Source organism: Mauremys reevesii, linkage group 5 (assembly GCF_016161935.1).
Source record: "Mauremys reevesii isolate NIE-2019 linkage group 5, ASM1616193v1, whole genome shotgun sequence".
In the NCBI taxonomy this organism is placed as follows: domain Eukaryota; kingdom Metazoa; phylum Chordata; order Testudines; family Geoemydidae; genus Mauremys; species Mauremys reevesii.
In genome coordinates this window covers 57166170-57185317 of record NC_052627.1, presented here as the reverse complement: position 1 = coordinate 57185317, position 19148 = coordinate 57166170, and the positions used below count along the sequence as shown (strand labels likewise).

General features: G+C 37.0%; 1 protein-coding gene across 6 annotated transcripts in view; it reads left to right on the top strand.

Annotated features, from left to right (window-relative positions):
* Positions 1–19148, top strand: part of IQCM (IQ motif containing M) — a 167129-nt gene that overhangs the window by 120419 nt on the left and 27562 nt on the right. For all 6 annotated transcript variants that reach the window (XR_005598733.1, XM_039539283.1, XM_039539279.1 and 3 more), the window contains one exon: positions 9914–10072. Coding sequence is in view for 5 of the 6 variants with exons in the window: in XM_039539283.1 (XP_039395217.1) it covers positions 9914–10072 (159 nt within the window). In the remaining variant the exon portion in view is untranslated. The remainder of the gene's footprint in view (positions 1–9913; positions 10073–19148) is intronic.

Here is a 19148-nt window from a genome sequence, read left to right as displayed (position 1 = left end):
CCTAATGCTTGTTACGATTTAATTTATCAATTTGTTCCAAAACCTCCTCTATTGACTCATCAAACTGGAACAGTTCCTCTGATTTGTCACCTAAAAAGAATGACCCAGGTGTGGGGATATTCCCTATATCCTTTGCAATGACGACTGATGCCAATAATTTATTTAGCTTCTCTGTAAGAGCCTTGTCTTCCTTGTGTGCTCCTTTAGCACCTCAATCATCCAGAGGCCCCACTGATTGCTTGGCAGACTTCCTGCATCTGATGTACTTAAAATATTTTTTTGCTGTTAGTTTTTGTGTCCTTAGCTAATTGCTCTTCAACTTCTTCTTGGCCAGAAGAATTATTATACTTGCCAGAGTTTATGCTTCTTTCTATTTTCTTCACTAGGATTTGGCTTCCAGGTTTTACAGGATGCCTTTTGGCTCTCTCTCATTTACTCTGGTGTTTAGACATGGTGGAATTTTTTGGTCCTCTTACTGTTTTTTTTTAAATTTATTTGGGGTATTCATTTAGTTTGAGCCTCTATTATGCTGTTTTTAAATAGTTTCCATGCAGTTTACAGTACTGTCACTCTTGTCACTGTTCCTTTTAATTTCCGTTTAACTGGCTTCCTCATTTCTGTGTAGTTCCTCTTTTTGAAGTTAAATGCAACTGTGGTGAGTTATTTTGGCATTTCCCCCTTCAAATATGTTAAATTTAATTACATTGTGGTTGCTCTTACCAATGGTTCAGCTATATTTAGCTCTTGCATCAAATCCTGTGTGCCACTTAAGACTAAATCAAGAATTGCCTCTCCACTTGTAGGTTCCAGCACAAGTTACTCCAAGAAGCAGTCATTTAATGTGTCTAGAAATGTTATCTATGCATCCATTTCTGAGGCGACATACCCAGTCAATATGAGGATAGTTGAAATCCCGCAGTATTATTCCTTTTTTATGGCCTTTGTAGTTTCTCTACAAGTAGGTGGGTAGTATTTTCCTACTACTCTTGTCCTATTGATCAAGAATGGAATTTCTATCCAGAGATATTCTATGGTACAGTTTGATTCATTTAAGACTTTTATTTTATTTGATTCTATGCTTTCTTTCACATATAGTGCCACTCCCCCACCAGTGCGACCTACTCGGACATTCCTAGTACTTCTCTCTGATTCCATATAATGTTGGCTCTGTTTACAAATTATAAATATGTGAGTAAATGAGAGCAGAATTTGTCCCAGACTATGCAGTACAGTGGAGATGATTATTGTGAAACAAAAAAATACATTGAATAAACACAACTGACAGAAAATACACAATAATATACAATATATTGCTGAAGAAGTCCAAAACACACTAATACACATAGAAAAACAAGTTTCTAAGCAGTTCTACAAAGCAAAAACATGAAATTACATAATAGTAATTTAGCTATAGGAGGAGTATGAAAAACTTTATATTTTATTCAATAGTGAGAACAATTAACATTGTTTTGTCTCCTTTGAAAAAATTCGAAATTAACAATAATTACCTACATCTGATATTATCTTAATTGTATTATTAGTAATGATAAACATCTGGAACTAAGTTGGCTTGATTTTCCCTGTCCCAGTTTGTTTCCAGTAGAAGCTAACCATGAATGCTCTGTGAACAATTTTTAGATAATTTCATTGACTACAGAACAGCAGGGATAGGTAAACTCTTTAGACTAAATTACAGCAACTAGTTTAATTTCACAGTAGCATAAATTTGAGTCTTTACTAGAAAAAAATCTGAATCTTTGGTTTACAAAAAGGTATTGAACATGAACAAACATCTTTTGATTCCAATGCTGTTTTGAAAGATAATTTACAAAAATACAGATATTAATAAAAAGCAAACCAAATGATTACCTCTGTATTCTGATGAATCCTCTTCAGATGCCTATTATGTTCATATTAGGTCTTAACAGAAAAGGATAGGTCACAAATTAAATATGGTTTTTATTTGATCAGAAACCAACAGTATAAATTAAGGAAGAGATTTAAAAAAAAACACCTATCGGGTTTAGGAGCACATTTTCAATGAGGCTTGCACTTCTAAATCCTTAGGTGCTTTGAAAATCACCTCTTAGGGTTCTTTTGAGTGTGATCTGTTCTCCTTCTAGGCCCCAATCCTGCAAAGATTTACACTGGTGCCTCATGATATACATTGTAAGTAGTTTCATTGACTTTAATGGGCCTACTTGCAAGCCCCAATTCAACAATCCATTTTAGCACATGCTATTCAGCAAAACACCTAAGTATGTTCTTAAGTCCCACCAAGGTTAATGGCCTTCAGCATATAGTTAAAGTTAAGCATGTGCTTAAGTGTTGTGCTGAATAGGAATGGTTTTGTTTAACTAAAGCCACCACATATAAAACAAAGTACATGTGCAGATCGTTTGCAGGATCAATACTTGTGTGTTTGTAATTTCCACAAAAAAAGAGAATAGCCTTCTTATCCATAATTCAGTAATAATAAAAATAATACTTATTATGCATTTAGATGTTTGTACAAATGTCCTTCCAAATCTAAGACTGTAGCCGTCATTTTCGAGCTTCTTCTCTGTAACAAGAAGCGCAGATATTGACTTATGTTGAGACCATAAAGATTTATTGTTTTTAGAGGCAAATTGTGACCAAGGCAACGTAGAGATCAGTATTTACTTCAAGGGATAATAACTTTGGATGTTCACCACTACTTGATGTCACTCGGTATACTATTACATACCTTCTCAATCACCTCATAAACATCTGGAAATCTTTTTTATAGCTATTCCTTTATTAACTGTAACATTTTCATTGGACAGAGAGTGAAAGATAGAACTCCAATCCAGCTTTTATTTAAGTCAATGGAAAGAACCTGAGTTGTCATTTCTCTGAAGTGAACATATCCAGTTCTCTTTATCGTTTTCCCCATCGTTTTAATTTTTTAGATGTTTTATAATTTGTGTGGCTATCTGAATTCTGTCCAGTTTGTCTTTTGTAATCAAAATCGATTATAGTATTTAATTTGTGGCCAAACCAACTGGAGTGGCTAATATTCCTATAAAATGGGTAATTCTTATGTCTGATTATAGTATATTTGGCACTTCCTGCATTTCAGAAAAAGTAGCTCAAATTAAATTTTTCTTACCCATCCCAGCTATTAGCACACCATTAAATTGAATTAAATATAGGTAATTACTGTCAAAATATTTTTCCTTTGATTGTACAATTCCTGAATATAATGAAAGTGTTTTTAAAGCAATTATAACCCATTTTATGGTAATTTCGTCTCTTAATTTACATGTAATATTTTTATTATATTAACAGAACCTAACTCAACATTTTGGGGTTTGGTGATAGCTTTGCATTGTTGACTCACATTCAATTTGTCTTCCATTCTATACTTGTGAATTTGAGTATCCCTTCCCATGTGAACCACATTACATTTGTCTTTAATGAATCTTATTTTACTGATTTTTTTTGTCCATGATTCAAGATTGCTTATAATGCTGTTTGGCCTTATCCTGCAAGTCCAGTGAGTGCAAGGTTGCTACATTCCAGTGCAAGTGTGAGTTGAGCGTATGAATGGTCCTGCTCCCATTGCAGTGAAAAGCAAAACTCCCATTGACTTCACTCAGCAGAAGTTAATCTCCAGCTCCTTGTACCCATGATACCCTATTCTCAGGAATGTAGGGTATAAAAGGGGCAGAGGATGGGTGTCTGTAGAGACATTGACTTAAGTCTGATCTTACGTCACACAACTGAATTGTTTAGCTATTCACTCTTTTCTCACTGGCACTAGGCAGGAGTAATTTGATGGGTATACTCTAATGCCTTCATTAATATAGGATTGTGTTCTCCTGAACTCTTTGACCCAATCATCCCTTTTACCTAATGTTTGCAAATGCAGTTCCACATCTGTGCTGTGCATTATCAAGCCCTTTGTCATTCTTCATGGCTTCATGCAATACATAGATATGAACAACGTACTCCCCACTGGATCCTCCAAGCTATTAAGAAAAGATATTTATATTGAACTCCAAATGGTCCAACTGTCCTCTCCTCTCACCTTGACATGAGCCATTAATAAAATATGTTTTTTTTTAGCAAAATGATGATCTACGTTTTGAGATTGTTGTGTGGAACAGTATCTCTTGCCTTATTACAGTAAATAAAGGGGCCGCATTTTGTTCAGTTACCCTTGCAGGTCCCACTGAGTTCAAATGAGGTTTGCAGGGTTGAACTAGAGGCTGTAACTGAAGCAGAATTAAGCCCTGTAATAACAATACCTAGCTCTTAAATAGCACTTTTCATCAGTAGATCTCAAAGCACTTCACAAAGGACGCAAGTATCATTACCCTCATTTACAGATGGGGAATTAGGCACAGAGAGGGTAAGTGACCCTCCTGAAGTCACCCAGTGTGTGTGTGTGTATGTGTGTGTATATATATATATAAAAACAGCTGTCCCAATATAATCCAAGTGCCCCACCCCATCATCCGGTGTTCCATCCACTAAGCGACGCTGCCTCCACTGTACAAAATGTCATGTCCTCCCTTTCTCCACTAAACGTGTTTTCTTGTCAACAAATTAAGTAAAAGATTGTATTGTGGATTTTACAGTCAGGGCCAGAGTAATGGAGATACAGTGGTAGTAGCTGGAGGCACTCTATCTGCAGAGTGCTGGAGCAGGCAAAGTAGGAGAGAACTCAGAAGCTGGTCTTATCCCTTTTTAGAGGTGTAGCATTTCCCTCTAAACCACCAGCCTCCAACCACCAACTGGTGGGCACAGGCAATGATCACTAACCTCCCATCCTAGTCATGTTCCCTCTGGAATGTAGGGTGCTTGTGGCTGGACTAGCCTGTGTCCGCTGCACATAAGAAGCACAAGCACCAACATTCTGACTGTTTCCTCCATAAGTATGCAGGAGATCAGGAGGGGTTCCCTCTTTTCCCCACTTATGAATATCAGCAAAGAGGCAGGCAGATTCTCATCCAAAGTGTGCTGATATTGTAATTCACATACACATGTATTTGCCTATAGGTTTTGTTTGTTCTATACTGATATGCTACATACAGCTTTTCCTTATGCCATATACAATTATTTTCCTGCCATGACAGAAAACAAAACATGGGCGACTAACAAGAAGAGTAATTTAGTTTGCTTGGCCTTTTCAAAGAAAGAAATGGAAGACTGGTACTACCTATCTGGGTTCAAATTAAAAAATGGCTTTCAAAACAAAAGACAATTTATCTGTTGGGCTTCCTGAAAGTGCATTCTTTATTTATAAAGACCTAGAAAGTGTGTTGTTTAATTGAACATCAAAATAATGGAAATTTATGACCAGTATTGTGAGATTAATTTAATTTAATTAACCCATTCTTTATCAAAGAGTTTTAGGAACAGAATGGTCAGGGAATCCAGTTATAAATTTCCTAATGAACCCATTTGTGCCAAGCATTCAGCTGTTTGATTAGAGAAAAATATGGTTTCCTGGTCTCCACATCCTGGAGAGAACAAAGGGAATGCTATTTTATATCTGCTGAGCCTGAGCACATCAGCAGTTACCAGTGTTGCTTTCAACATGGAGAACTTCCTGACAGGGGAAGGATCTTTCTAGCTGCCTGAACCAATAGAAATCAGAATGTTTGGTGTAATAAACTGGCAATTGGTGCTTAAATTATTTGTATATCTTCTACAATTATAAGCAAGAAATATTCTCATACACACACATAAATCTATTTTTGTCTTCTGCTGTATGTTGTAAACTTTCTTAGTGTGCCATGCCTTCAATTTTAAAGTCTAATATTTAACAGATGCAGAGAGATGGATCTAATGTTGTTTACTGTATGAATTGGTGTGAAGGGGCATTACAAAAATTAAGTTTGCCACCCCAAGAGCTGGGAGGCAATGAGGGAATGGAAGAGTGGATCATTCGTCTTGAAGTCTGATAACCGGTGGGTATTGTATTTTCCAATACAAATTGAGAGTGCCTGTGGGGAAGTTGCATTGTGTTAAGGTGCCTAATGGTAGTGATGGCACTGAGCAGGAGGCTCATGCAAGTTAATATATGTAATAGATATGTTTGTCTCTGCCAATCCAAATTTTTACTATTTATCACCTTTGCCAAAGGTTTGGGAGCTGCTTACAAATTGACTGTTTTGCTAGCTAGCAATTTGAATTTGAATTTTCTGTTCTGCAGTTCCCCTGGTATTAGTTTTTCTTCTCCTTTTAAAATAGGTAATATGTTTTGTCATTTTTCCAGTTCTAACTTTGTTAGTTTTCAGTAATAATGCACAGTCACTTTCATGCTACTGCTGCTAGTTTCATTAGCTCTCTGAGATGAATTTTATCTGATTTTAGTGAACTTTCTTCTGTTACAATAAATCTGGCGTATATTACAAGATCAGGTATTGTACTCCTTATTCCGTTTAGCCTGGATAATTCTGTTCTCCCATACTTTTTAGAAAGGTGTGTATGAGTTTGGGTGAAGTAGGTATTGTTAGTCTGGATAGGAACTGGATCACTTTATATACTGCAATATTTTTAAATGTTTATATCGGAACGTGATGAGGACTACCAAAATGGTCTGAAATTTTAACATTTTGTTGTCTCTATATTAAAAATGAGTAAACATCCCAGAACTCAAGTTATCTATATTTTTAATATGTTGCCATTCACTGGAGTGAAAAAAATAAGACCTGGAAGTGCTATTAATAATGACTCCTATGGGAAGATCCTCAGCTGGTATAAATTGTGGTAGCTCTATTTAAGTCACTGGGGTTGTGACAGTTTACACCAGCTGATGATCTGATGCTGGGTTTAAAATTTTGGATTGTTATGTACAAAGGAATTTGTAAATAGTAACCAGGAAGCTTTATTAAATGTTGTTTCTTAAGTTATAAAAATCATTTTAAAATACAGGGTTATTGTCTGTAACCCTTTGCATGGCCTCTCAGTATATCTACTTCATTAGTCCTGCAGGTCATGTTCTTAGTCCAGTTTTAATAAACGTTTTTGTCCTTTTTCCTTGTCATGTACTATAGGCATTTAATTATGATATCAATGATCAATGAGCCTTACATTTATTTTCCTAGATCGTATCACTCAGTGACATCCCTCTGAAATGCTTTCTTAGCAGTTTTGCCCTTCAGTTGTAACTCCTGTTCTTCTACTTCTTCATTAATGATCGTGGAGTGCTTACATTAATGCTTAAAAGAAAATATTACATGTAAGATAGTTCCATTAATTTAGGAACAGGGACAGTCTATTTAGAATCCCCTTTCCTTGTTCAAGGAGTAGAACATTTTTCATTTTGATAAATGAGCTGCCTTGTTTATAATTTTTTTTACTAATGAATAGAAAATAATTTGTTAAATAAAAATGGTATGACAAAAAAGTGTGACATTCACTTATTTCATACTGAAGAAAATGAATGCAACATAAAGTGATTTTACTGAACTGTGACAACAAATTTCAGAAGTTCAGATTTGAGAGCTTGTGATGCTGTGGAATTTAATTGTTAACCGGATACAGATCCTTTTGCCTCTGATCTTGGTTTCAATATAGCTCAGATGGCTAACAATCAAAAGTTATCAATGATGGATGGCTTTGCAGTGGAATGAGATGCTTTCTAGTGGATGCCAAAGTTGTTCACACCTAGAAGCCCGGTATTACCACAATTGATAGTACTGAAGGTGGGTTGTGTCTGGAGACTAATTGGTATGGAGAGTGAAATATCCCTTGCAGTACTTAGATGTGTTTCCTCCTGGCCAATACTGCCAATATAGTATGGAGAAACGTACACCACTTGCCTGTACTGTATGCAAAAATAGGATTTTAGTTTCCTGAACTGTCAGTCTAATGCTTTCAACAAGCATCAAGTGCACTTAAAAAAAAAAAGCTGGTAGGAAATAGTTCCCAATGTATTTTAATATTGTATAATTCTGTGAATTATTGTGTCTTAAACCATTGAGTTCTCATTTTAGGATTTATTAATTTCCTTTTTCTAGAATTTATACAATACACTTAATATTATAAAAACAAAGTGCATTCACAGTATCCGAAACATCTTCCCCATTGTTTCTCTAACTTTAAACACAAATACAGAAGAAATCTTTCTCCTCAAACTGAATACCAACCCAATGTTGCCAACTCCAGTGATTTTTATCGTGAGTGGCATGATGTTCTGTGTGTTTCATAAAGGTGGCATTAAGCGATTGCATGAGAATCTCAGCTTTTATTGAAAAAGAAAGTAAGCATCTGGCCCTCATGGTTGAAGAAAAAAGCTGGAAAACAAGAAGCAAGTGCACTCTAAAGAGTTAAAAACAACAATAACAAAAAACGAAGTCAAATAAGAAGAAACCAATATTAATAAATCCCACGGTATTTAAGCCAATATTGTGATGGGGGGGCGTTACTCATGGTGTTTGAATGTTCAGAGGCTGGCATTCCACAATGAGGATAGAAGAGAGCCCTTGCACCCTGCTCTAATGATCAGTGAACTGAAGCACTGTCAATTCAGCTATATGAGTTGTGATGCCCTCAGCCCTCTTTTGGAGATGTTTTGTCTACTGTATGGTTAGCATTTTTTGACAACATTCATTAAACACCATGGACTTGATTCTGCCAAGGTTTGGGTGCAGCGTGGGGTAGGGTATGTCAGAGAGCTGGTCACAGCTCCTTCATTCTCAGCTGCCACGCCCCAGTATAAGTTAAAGCTACAAGGTACAAATCAACGTATGCCATTGATGTAAGGTACTTGAGGAACCTTAAATCAGTGGAGAATTGGGTGTATTGGAGTTCCATTTTGTCACACCTACTCCCCTTATGACATCCCTTCTGAACCCCCAGAACACCCCTGACCTCCCTTACCCCAAAGTCAATGGGCCCAGTTGGACTGTTAAAGGATTGAGCCTAGGGAGGGCTGCAGGACATTCTGGACTTATACACCAGAATGGGTTTGTTTGTTTGCACATGGACTGAGAGTGACTCGGCCAGAGGGCTGAGTCACCAAAGACCTGCCTGACAAGCGCAGTGGCTGATGGGGCACCAGGAGCCTAGAAATTGAAGAAAAACTGCAGGCACACACACACTCAACCGGGGGCACTTGAAAGAGGTGGGTGCCACCCTATTAAAAGTGCCTATTCCTATTGACTTCAACAGAAGTAATTGCATCAGACAGTTACAGGACCAAACACTGTTGGTCTTTTTCATGTCCGTGTTATTTCATTTTGTTCTTACCATATCTTGTCAGCAACTGCTGATTTTAAATAATTACTGAAGAGACTGACTGCTTGCTTGAAGTTGTAGCTCATCTTTCATTTTCTCAAATAATTTACAGGCTGAAGCTTGAGGTTGTGCTGTTCATGACCAATTCACAGAAAGCATCTAGTCTGGGATTTTCAAAGGGGCCAAAGGGAGTTATGCACCTAACCCTCAGAGATTTTCAACCCCTTTGAAAATCTCAGTCCTGAAAATTAGTGTTGTGTGAGGAAACATATTAAATCATACTATCTGCTAGTGAGCATCATTATTGAATAAGCTTCTGTACATAATACCAGTTTAATTATTAGAATACTACTAATAAAATATCCCTATGAAGAATCCTAATATTGTGCTATATAATGCTTAATGACCGAAATCATCATAAGGTGAATCTATCCAAATTATACACCTTTACCATGATTGTGAAATGACATGCATTAAGCCCATAGCCTATGGTGCTTCAGTGGTTCAGCCTGCACAAGCTCAGGAGTCCAATTTAGGGTATGAAACAATCTCGAAGTATGTGCTGAAGCCTAATATCCATGTGCAACTACCATTAATGTTAATGTGAATTGTATGCATGTATCAAAAGAAAAGATATGCCTCAGTATTTGAAGTATAGTTGTAGGGCACTATATAAATGCTGTTTATTTGTTCCCAGGTCACACTTCTGGAGTAACAACCATCAATCAGCAGCAAGTGCTCGAAATGGCTTTCACACTACATCCTCCTGCTGGTGCAAAGCAGAATACTGTTGTTCAACTAAAGTCAACCTGGGTGCAACCTATAGTGGATGGAAAAGATGGATACATATATTTAGGTAAAATTTTAAAAGCCGTATTAGCCTATGAATATAGTCAGGTGGCTGAAGGTATTTTGCTTTAGCAATGAGTAGTATAAGTTGTGTGTAGACTATATCTCTATAGAAATGCTGAATAATAGATATAAACTTTCTAAATAAACCAAATATTTGATAGAAGTGATGTCAACATCTTGAGTTAAAAGCACTGGCTTATAGGAGATATAGTATCTCCACAGGGAATGAGTAAAGGAAGACGACTCCTTCCCAGACTGCAGATCACCAGCAAAAATTCTCTGAAACTGCTACTACACTCCATAGTCAGTAAAAAGGGTTGCTCTTTTTGCCTTTGCACTTCCTTTTCCCCTGCTAGGGGTTTCAGCCAATGCATTCACATACCTACAAATCCACCAGTTGCAGTCACATCCCCCTCAGGCTCTTCTGCTATATTTACCAAATATATTTACTCAGCATTTTGGCAAAGATTTTAATAGGTCTAACATTACAAAGGGCCAATCTATAGTGTGCCTGTGCATCTATGTGAAGCCCGTATCAGTAAAAATGCCACATTTCTACCTCTGTGTGGGCCAGACAGTAGAGAACCCATATAGAGGATCTCTGCACACCATGGAGTACAGCTGTGTAGCATCTCTCCACAATGGAATGCTGGGAAGGGAGAAGTAGTAAAATGGGCGTCTTTGGGGTCAGTGATGCAGACATAATCCTCTTATTTTCATGCTTTATATGCTTCATGTCTCAGCCATTCCTTAAGTTACAAGGTCTTTATTCAAACTGAATTCCATTTATATGACTGTTTTCATAGGAGGATATCACGACAGTAAACAGTTACAAACTTGTTGCTGAAAACAAATTGTGAGAGGATTCTTTTTAATCTGTAGGTGCATAGCTGTTTCTGCACCAAACACATAAACTAGCACTGTTTTTTAAATATGCTTGAATTATTGCTATAAAGTGGTGCATGATCTTTTGGTTCGGCCAGATTTTTAGCTGATGTAAATTGTCACAGCTCCATTGACTTTAATAGAGCTGGGTCAACTTACGGCAACTGAGGATTGGGGCCTTTTTTGTTAGGGTAATTAAACCCTAACAATACACCTGCCAGCATCTGTAGTATTTAAGTGCTTGTCCATGAGTTGATTGATTTTTTTCTAGGCAATAAACTTCACTTCTAAAATGCTTATTTAGATCTTTGATAGAACATTAGTGTATGGCATTTGGATTATTATTCTTATCTATATTATATAGAAGACAAAAGTGGATCTTCAAATGAGATTATGTTATATATGGTAAGGACTACTTCTGAAAGCCTTTATAGTTTTTTTTCTAAGTGACCAGCATATTGTATCTTTTTGAGTTACCGTGGTTATTAAACCAGTTGACAAGCAAGAGGCAGCAGTTGCCTTGAAAAGAGATTAGTCTATTAAAGGAGGACTTTCTGTAGCTCAGTGACTCCTCTTCCTATAAACATTTTAGGAAAAATAGCCCTGGAAATTTATTGTGTGTATACTCATAAAAACTGGTACAGAATCCAGACATAACTCTTTTTACTATTGATTCCACTTCTGTGGCTTCTGAGATGTGTTGAAAATTTCATCAGATAATTGAGTAGCAACGAATACACAGTTATCTGCTGGTTTGCAGGAAGTAAAGATTCATGTGATTTAAATAAACAGAAATGGACCTTTTAAAGCAGGGGTTCTCAAACTGGGGGCCATGATCCCTCAGGGGGTCGCAAGGTTATTACATGGGAGGTCGCGAACTATCAGCCTCCACCCCAAATCCTGCTTTGCCTCCAGCATTTATAATGGTGTTAAATATATTAAAAACATGTTTTTAATTTATAAGCGGGGTCGCACTCAGAGGCTTTCTGTGTGAAAGGGGTCACCAGTACAAAAGTTTGAGAACCCCTGTTTTAAAGTATTTTCAGAGTACAGTAGCTTTATTCATCTCATCTATATGGCATGTTTTTGGGAGACCATTCTATAATGCTTCTTCATTTATATTAACTTTGATGTTTCTCCCCTATTTCCTATTGGTAATGTGTAAACATCTCTTTTGTTAAGGATGTGACCTTCATTGAATTATTGAATTGGAAAATGGCAGAAAATATGCAATTCTATTTAGAATGTGCTATTTTTGTATAGTGACTTTTCAAACTCAATGTATTTGCTACCTTGCATATTCAGAGTTATATCTGATCACTTTTCTGATTAAAGAGTCTGATAAATCCCCTGTACTCTCCCCTAGTGAGTGGTAGCTATGTTTTGATTTTAGAATTTTTATCACTGGTAATGTGTGAGCCAGAAAATGAAGTGTAATGCTTATCTTCCACATTGTTTGCAGTACCGACAATCATTTATATTAATTTTAATTACTTTACTTTTTAATTGTGAACTGAGCAGATTTGATAAAGAAATCAATTGGACACCATAAACATGGAACTAAGCAATGCCATTTTTAGAATCAGTTTTCAGGGTAGAGATGCACTTAAGGTTAGAATTCTTTGAAGTCCTGGTTTTCTCTCTAGGATCTGAGGAAGGCCACTTTGGTGGGGGTGAATTATCGATTATCTTGTAGGGACAAAGCAATAGAACAGGGGTGGCCAACCTATGGCTCCGAAGCTACATGTGGCTCCTCAGAAGTTAATATGTGGCTCCTTGTATAGGCACTGACTCCGGGGCTGGATCTACAGGCGCCAACTTTCCAATGTGCCAGGGGGTCCTCACTGTTCAACCTCTGGCTCTGCCACAGGCCCTGCCCCCACTCTACCCCTGCCCTCTCCTGAGCCTGCCATGGCCTCGCTCCTCTCCCCTTCCACCCAGAGCCTCCTGCATGCCACAAAACAGCTGATTGGGAGGTGCAAGGAGGGAGAGGGAGGCACTGATCAGTGGGGCTCCAGTGGGCAGGAGGCACTGGGAGCGGGGGCGGAGCTGATGTAGGGCTGCTGACATATTACTGTGGCTCTTTGGCAATGTACATTGGTAAATTCTGGCTCCTTCTCAGGCTCAGGTTGGCCATCCCTGCAATAGAATAACTTAACTAAGAACACTATTAAACATTAGCAAAACTAATTATATTGTTTTCTCAAAAGTAATTACATTTCTCTCAAGATGAATAAACATTGCAGAAATAATTTCATATACAATCAAGATTTAAAAGTGATCTTTTCTAAGGAAATTGAGTTCACTTTTCACAGAGCCAAAATGATTCTTTTATGTAAATAAAGGCAACTTGAAAGTGAGAGAGTGGCTAACTAAATACGCAATATTACTCATATTCATTTTCTTTTCTTTTTTCTTGGTCTTGGATGAGGGGGGTAGGGGATAGTTGGTGTTCCCATTTAGGTCTGTATATTTCTGGAAATGGTGTTTCTGGGCTGATTTGGTTCCCATATTCCATAAGGTGCCTTCCTCTTATCTCCATGGAAGCTGGTAGGGTTTGTAAGGACTACCATGCTACAAAAGGAGTCCTGTAAGAGAATGAAAATTTGCTATCACTACCAACTCCTGTAGTATTAAGCATGTGCACTTGGGTCATTCTGCCCTAAACTACTCCCTACATAGGGCAAGGGGGAGCAGTGTGTGTCAATGGAGCTGGGACAGGAGATCTAGGTTTTCTTCACAGTGACTTGCTGTGTCACCTTGGCCAAAACACTTCAACTCTCTGGCCTGTTTTCTCATTTGTAAAATAAGGATAATGTTACATATCCACTTTTGTAAAGCACTTTGAGATGGGCAGATGAAGAGCTATCCATGTAAATACTAAGTAGTAGTAGTAGTAGTAGTAGTAAACTTGTTTTTGCTGTGTCAGCAATTGGCCTCGGTTTGTATTTAGATGGGATGTAATAATAAGTAATAATTATATTTATTAAGCATCCTTTTCTCCAAAAAGCCCTATGGAACAATGATATTCTGCCAATCACTTAATAAGGGGTTCCCATTAAATTTTTTCTTTCCTTGTGACAAAATCCTTGTACCAGTGGTGTATATGCTTGCAGATAAATGTGGTCTTTGACTGGGAAACCTATGTAATTATTTTTTCCATTGGAACAAAGCCATTTTCTCAATATAATAACCGAGCAAGCAGGCAACACCTCATAGCAAACAATCTTAGAGTCATTGTACTTGCTGGAAATACATTTTTTCTCTTGAAAAATATAAAATGCATTGATAGCATAGCACAGTGTTTAGCATATTTAACTTGAATGTGGAGGGAAGAGCTGAGGAAGATCTTGTGGGAGTAAAGCCTTTCCTGGAAAATTAATTTACAAAACAAACATTTGTGTTCTGATCCAAAGTCTTTCCATTGACTTCAATGAGAATTTGGATCAGGCCCTTGGTACATTCCAAAGATGAACACTTTGCACATTAGTAATTATTTCATAGGGGATGATTTAAGGATTTCAAGGATTTAGTATCCAGAATTCAGTGAAGTAGGGAGTGGGATGACTCCATCAGAAGGTGGGAAATCACCTTAATCTTCCCTTTAATATTGTAATGGTATTCTAACAATGGTTCTATGCATACCTCTGTCACTGACTTGGGGAAGTGTACTATTGTGCAGTAGTGTACTACAAACATAATGGAACTCATTAAAAACATATTCATGAAATTCCAAAGGAAAAGAATAAATGGAGGGGGTTCAGCAACACAGGGGACAAAATGGGAGGGTTAAAACACTTATAAAATAAGGGAACAGCTCTGACCATTCTGAATAAGAACTAGAGAAGAGGGGGATATTTCAGATGTTGTTTGAATGTATGTATGTAGTATAGATTACCTCTTTATTTTAGCGTTGATATTACTATCTTGATTACTGAGCTGTTTAACAGCATGATTTAATTTACATGGTGGAGCCTCAAAAATAAAAGCAGCAGATATTATACAGCTAACAAGGAAAACTCTTTACATGGTGTCAGTTTGGAATAAAAGCTTCTAATGATGTCTTTCAAGCAGCCCCCTAATCTCTGCAAAATGTGAAAAGCAGAATTAGAGCAGTATGTGGTCTCTACCATTATTGACTGTTGTGACTCAAAGACACTTTTGATCACTTAAAAGATACTTCAAGATTCAAATAAAACAAAACACATGAACTAGTAGAATTTCCACAACATTCCATTTTTTTATTTATATCACACCAGGATCAATTTTTAATGCAGTTCATATGAGAATAAATGTACTGCTCTCTTGATTTTAAGGTCTATCCAGTGTCAGATCCCAGCTGTGATTAATAATATGTGCTTTGTTGGCCAAACCAGCAATATCTACTGTATCTTTTTTCTTGTGTCAACTGATATGTAAGTAGGTCAGCAGCACTGCTAGCCATTGCCTTGTGGATTTAAGGTTTTCCCTATAAAACATATCAAAATCTAAAGATCAGAATCAGATGAAAGTTCCAAATCTATACTATCCCTTGATCCTGTAAGTTCTTGAATGGTATGCAGCAAGGTGGATGTCCTTCAGTGCAAGCGTGGAGAGAGGCTATACATGGACACTAGGACTGGCTAGAAAACAAGAATTCTATGTTGCAAAAATATCCAGGTTTCAAAATTTGTTTCCATTCTGGAAGTCCTTCTGAAATTTTTCACAAAAATACCCAAGACCCTTGTCAGGATAGATACAGGCCTAGGGCACTCACTTGGGTTGTAGGAGATCCAAGTTCAAGTGTCTGCTCTGACTGACTCAGAGCAGGGACTTGAACCTCTCTCTCTCTCTCTCTCTCTCTATCACATTCCAGGTGAGTATTTTAACCAGCAGGCTGGCTATAGAGTCAATCTGTCTCTAGCCTAAAAGGTATTTAATTATTTATATGAAATAGAACAAGTCCAACAGAAAAGGTTGAGAAACGTGGGTTCCCAACCGGGGTCTCCCAAATGCCTAATGAGTGTCCTAACAAGCAGGCTGTTCCAGGGTAGGTCTTGCATGTTCTAATTTTCATCACAGGTTCCATCCTGGACCTCAGAAACCTTCTCAGTGAAATTTTCATGGAACCGGATATGTTTCTGAGAAAAGTTTAGATCCACTAATTGGAATTTTCTAATCAATAAACATTTTGTTGAAAAATTCCCAGCCAGCTGTAATGGACATAAATTGGTGTAGAAACAGGAAGGAAGTCTCTTACATTCAAGAACACAAGGTAAAAAGCAGGCAAATGTAGGCAGATGACTGGCAAATCTGAGAAAACATTGATTTAAATTCAATCTGCAGCATGGAAAAGAGGCACTTAGTGAGAAGATATCTTCTTTGCCCTTACACTTAGTATTAGATGGAAGTCATTTGCTGGCTATATTGCAGTGCTTTCGTTAATGTTGCAGATCATAGTTCATTTATGAAGTGGTGTTTCATGCAGAAAGCACTTCATACCTTTGCTCTGTGACCTGAACTGGCTACCAACAGAGTTCTAGGCAAAGTTTGAGGTTTTGGTTTTAATCTAAAAAGTCCTAAATATTTCAGTTCCTGGCTGGTTGAGACACCACCTCTCTCCCATTGTGATTCCATGATAGTTGTGATTTTCTGGGGTGGTTGAATTAACTGTTTCTTTTACCTCCGTCCAGAAAAAAATATGAAATTGTGATCACTAAGCTGTATTATGAATACATAGAATTTAAGGAATAATTTTTTGATAGATTTCACCTCTATTTCTGTTTGCAGGATATTATTGAGAAGTTTATAATTTTCTTGAATTTTGACACACAGATTTTAAGGCCAGAAGGGACAATCTTGATCTTCTAGTCTGACCTTCACATTGCAGGCCTCAGAACCTCACCCTCCCACTCCTGTAATAGACCCACAGCCACTAGCTGAAATACTGAGTTGACAATGATTTTTGAATGCCTTAGTATCTGAAATTCAAAATTTGACATCTGAGTTGTGTTGATAGTTCTGACTAGTTGGATTAGACTTCTGTTCCCTGATTTGATTAACAGAATTCCAATGAACCATAAGTACTAGATCATGAAAGCTTTCTACTAGTTTTTCCATTAGTAAATTCTAATTATGCAAAAGACCACATAAAGAACAAAATTATCAGACACAGATTAAACACAATATGTTGGGGAAGAGTCAACACAACTTGTGCAAAGGATAATCATGCCTCACTTAAGTATTATAATTCTTTGCAGGAATCAACAAGCATGTGGACAGGGGTGATCCAGTCAACATAGCATACTTTGACTTTCAGAAAGCCTTTGATAAGTTCCCACACCAAAGGCTCTTAAGCTAATTAAGCAGTCATGGGATAAGAGGAAGGTCCTTTCATGGATCAGTAACTGGTTAAAAGATAAGAAACAAAGGGTAGGAATAAATTATCAGTTTTCGCTGTGGAGAGAGGTAAATAGAGAGTCCTCCAATGATCTGTCCAAGGACCAGGGTTTTTCAACATATTCCTAAATGATCTAAAAAAGGGAGTAAACAGTGAGGTGGCAAAGTTTGCAGATGATACTTAATTATGAAAGATAGTCTATCCAAAGCTGACTGTGAAGAGTTACAAAGGGATCTCACTAAACTGGGTGATAGAGCAACAAAATGGCAAAGGAAATTCAGTGTTAAGTGCAAAGTAATGCACATTGAAAAAAATAATCCCAATTATACATACAAAATGTTAGGTTCTAAATTAGCTGTTACCACTCAAGAAAGAGATCTTTGCAGATAGTTCTCTGAAAATGTCCACTCAATGTGCAGCCGCAGTCCAAAAAAAAGCCAAGAGCATATTAGGAAAGAGAGAGAGCGATCATAAAACAGAAAATATGAAAATGACACTCTGTAAATCCAAAGAACACTATACAAAGTTTTAGTTACTCCATGTCAAAAAAGATATATTAGACATGGAAAAGGTACAAAATGATCAGTGGTATGGAACAGCTTCCGTATGAGGAGAGTTTAAAAAGATGGGGACTGTTCATCTTAGAAAAGAGATGACTAAGGAGGGGTATAAGTCTACAAAATCATGAATGGTGTGGAGGAAAGTGAATAAGGAAGTGTTTGAAAAAACATAAACTACCTTTTCCCCCTCCCTACTTCCCAATATCATGGATTGAGAACTTGAATGCCAAATTTCAGCCCTGACGAATGTGTAAACTTGAGTTATTTAAAGTGTTTATAATGAAGCCCCCAAGAGATCTTAAAACAATGCAACTGGTGCTACTATAATGAATCTGCTTGGAATTCAGCCCTTGTTTTTAGGAATTTAGTGTTTTGTTTTAAATGTTTGATAACTTTATAGGAGAAGAAAAAAATATTTTGCCAGCTCTTTAAATGCTCTGGACATAATTTGTATTCCTGCTGTTACATGTAGAGACTTGTGCCTAAAAAAGAAAAATTGTTTGGAAAGCATCGAGAAGTCTGGAAAGGTAGTTTTTAATCTAAAAATATCTGTCTTCAATAAATTGTCTATAGAGTGAAATTCATCTGCTGAACAATCTAATACATAAAAATTAATCAAAATGTCCCATTAATTAAATATATTTACTGTGTCCCATTCATTCAAAATGACATGTTTTTGTCACAGATCTTGAACAATACATGCCATTTGAGAATTATGCTGAATAAGTAATTCATAAAAAATGTTAAAATGAATGCAGCAGAAAATATAGAATACGCACAGGATTTACATGAAAAGTCTCAGAACAATGGGCAGGTTAGCATTGTACTATATTTCCTGTGCGCAGAGGAGTAGGTTAAGGTCTGCAGGTACATTTTTCAAAAGTGCCTAAGTCCCATTTTCAAAAATTTGTCAGCCTGTAGTAGCCTAAATCTCACTGAAAATTAATGGGACATTGACTCCTAAGGGTCATCCTAGGATGTGGGAGACCTGGGTAGAGCTGAGCAAATAATTGATTTTTGATTAGCCAAAATGAAAAACCGAAAAAAAAAACAACCCATGTTTTTCTGGGTTGAACAAAAGGTTTTGATTCCCATACTAAATTTACATTTCTGATTTTTTTTTTCATTTTTTTTGGCCATAACTATTAGTCAATTTGATTGGAATTCACAAACGATTTCAGTGACCCCCAAAATGCATTACTGTAACTGGTGAAATTGCTATTCACTGAAAAATTTCACTCAGTTCTAAACCGGGT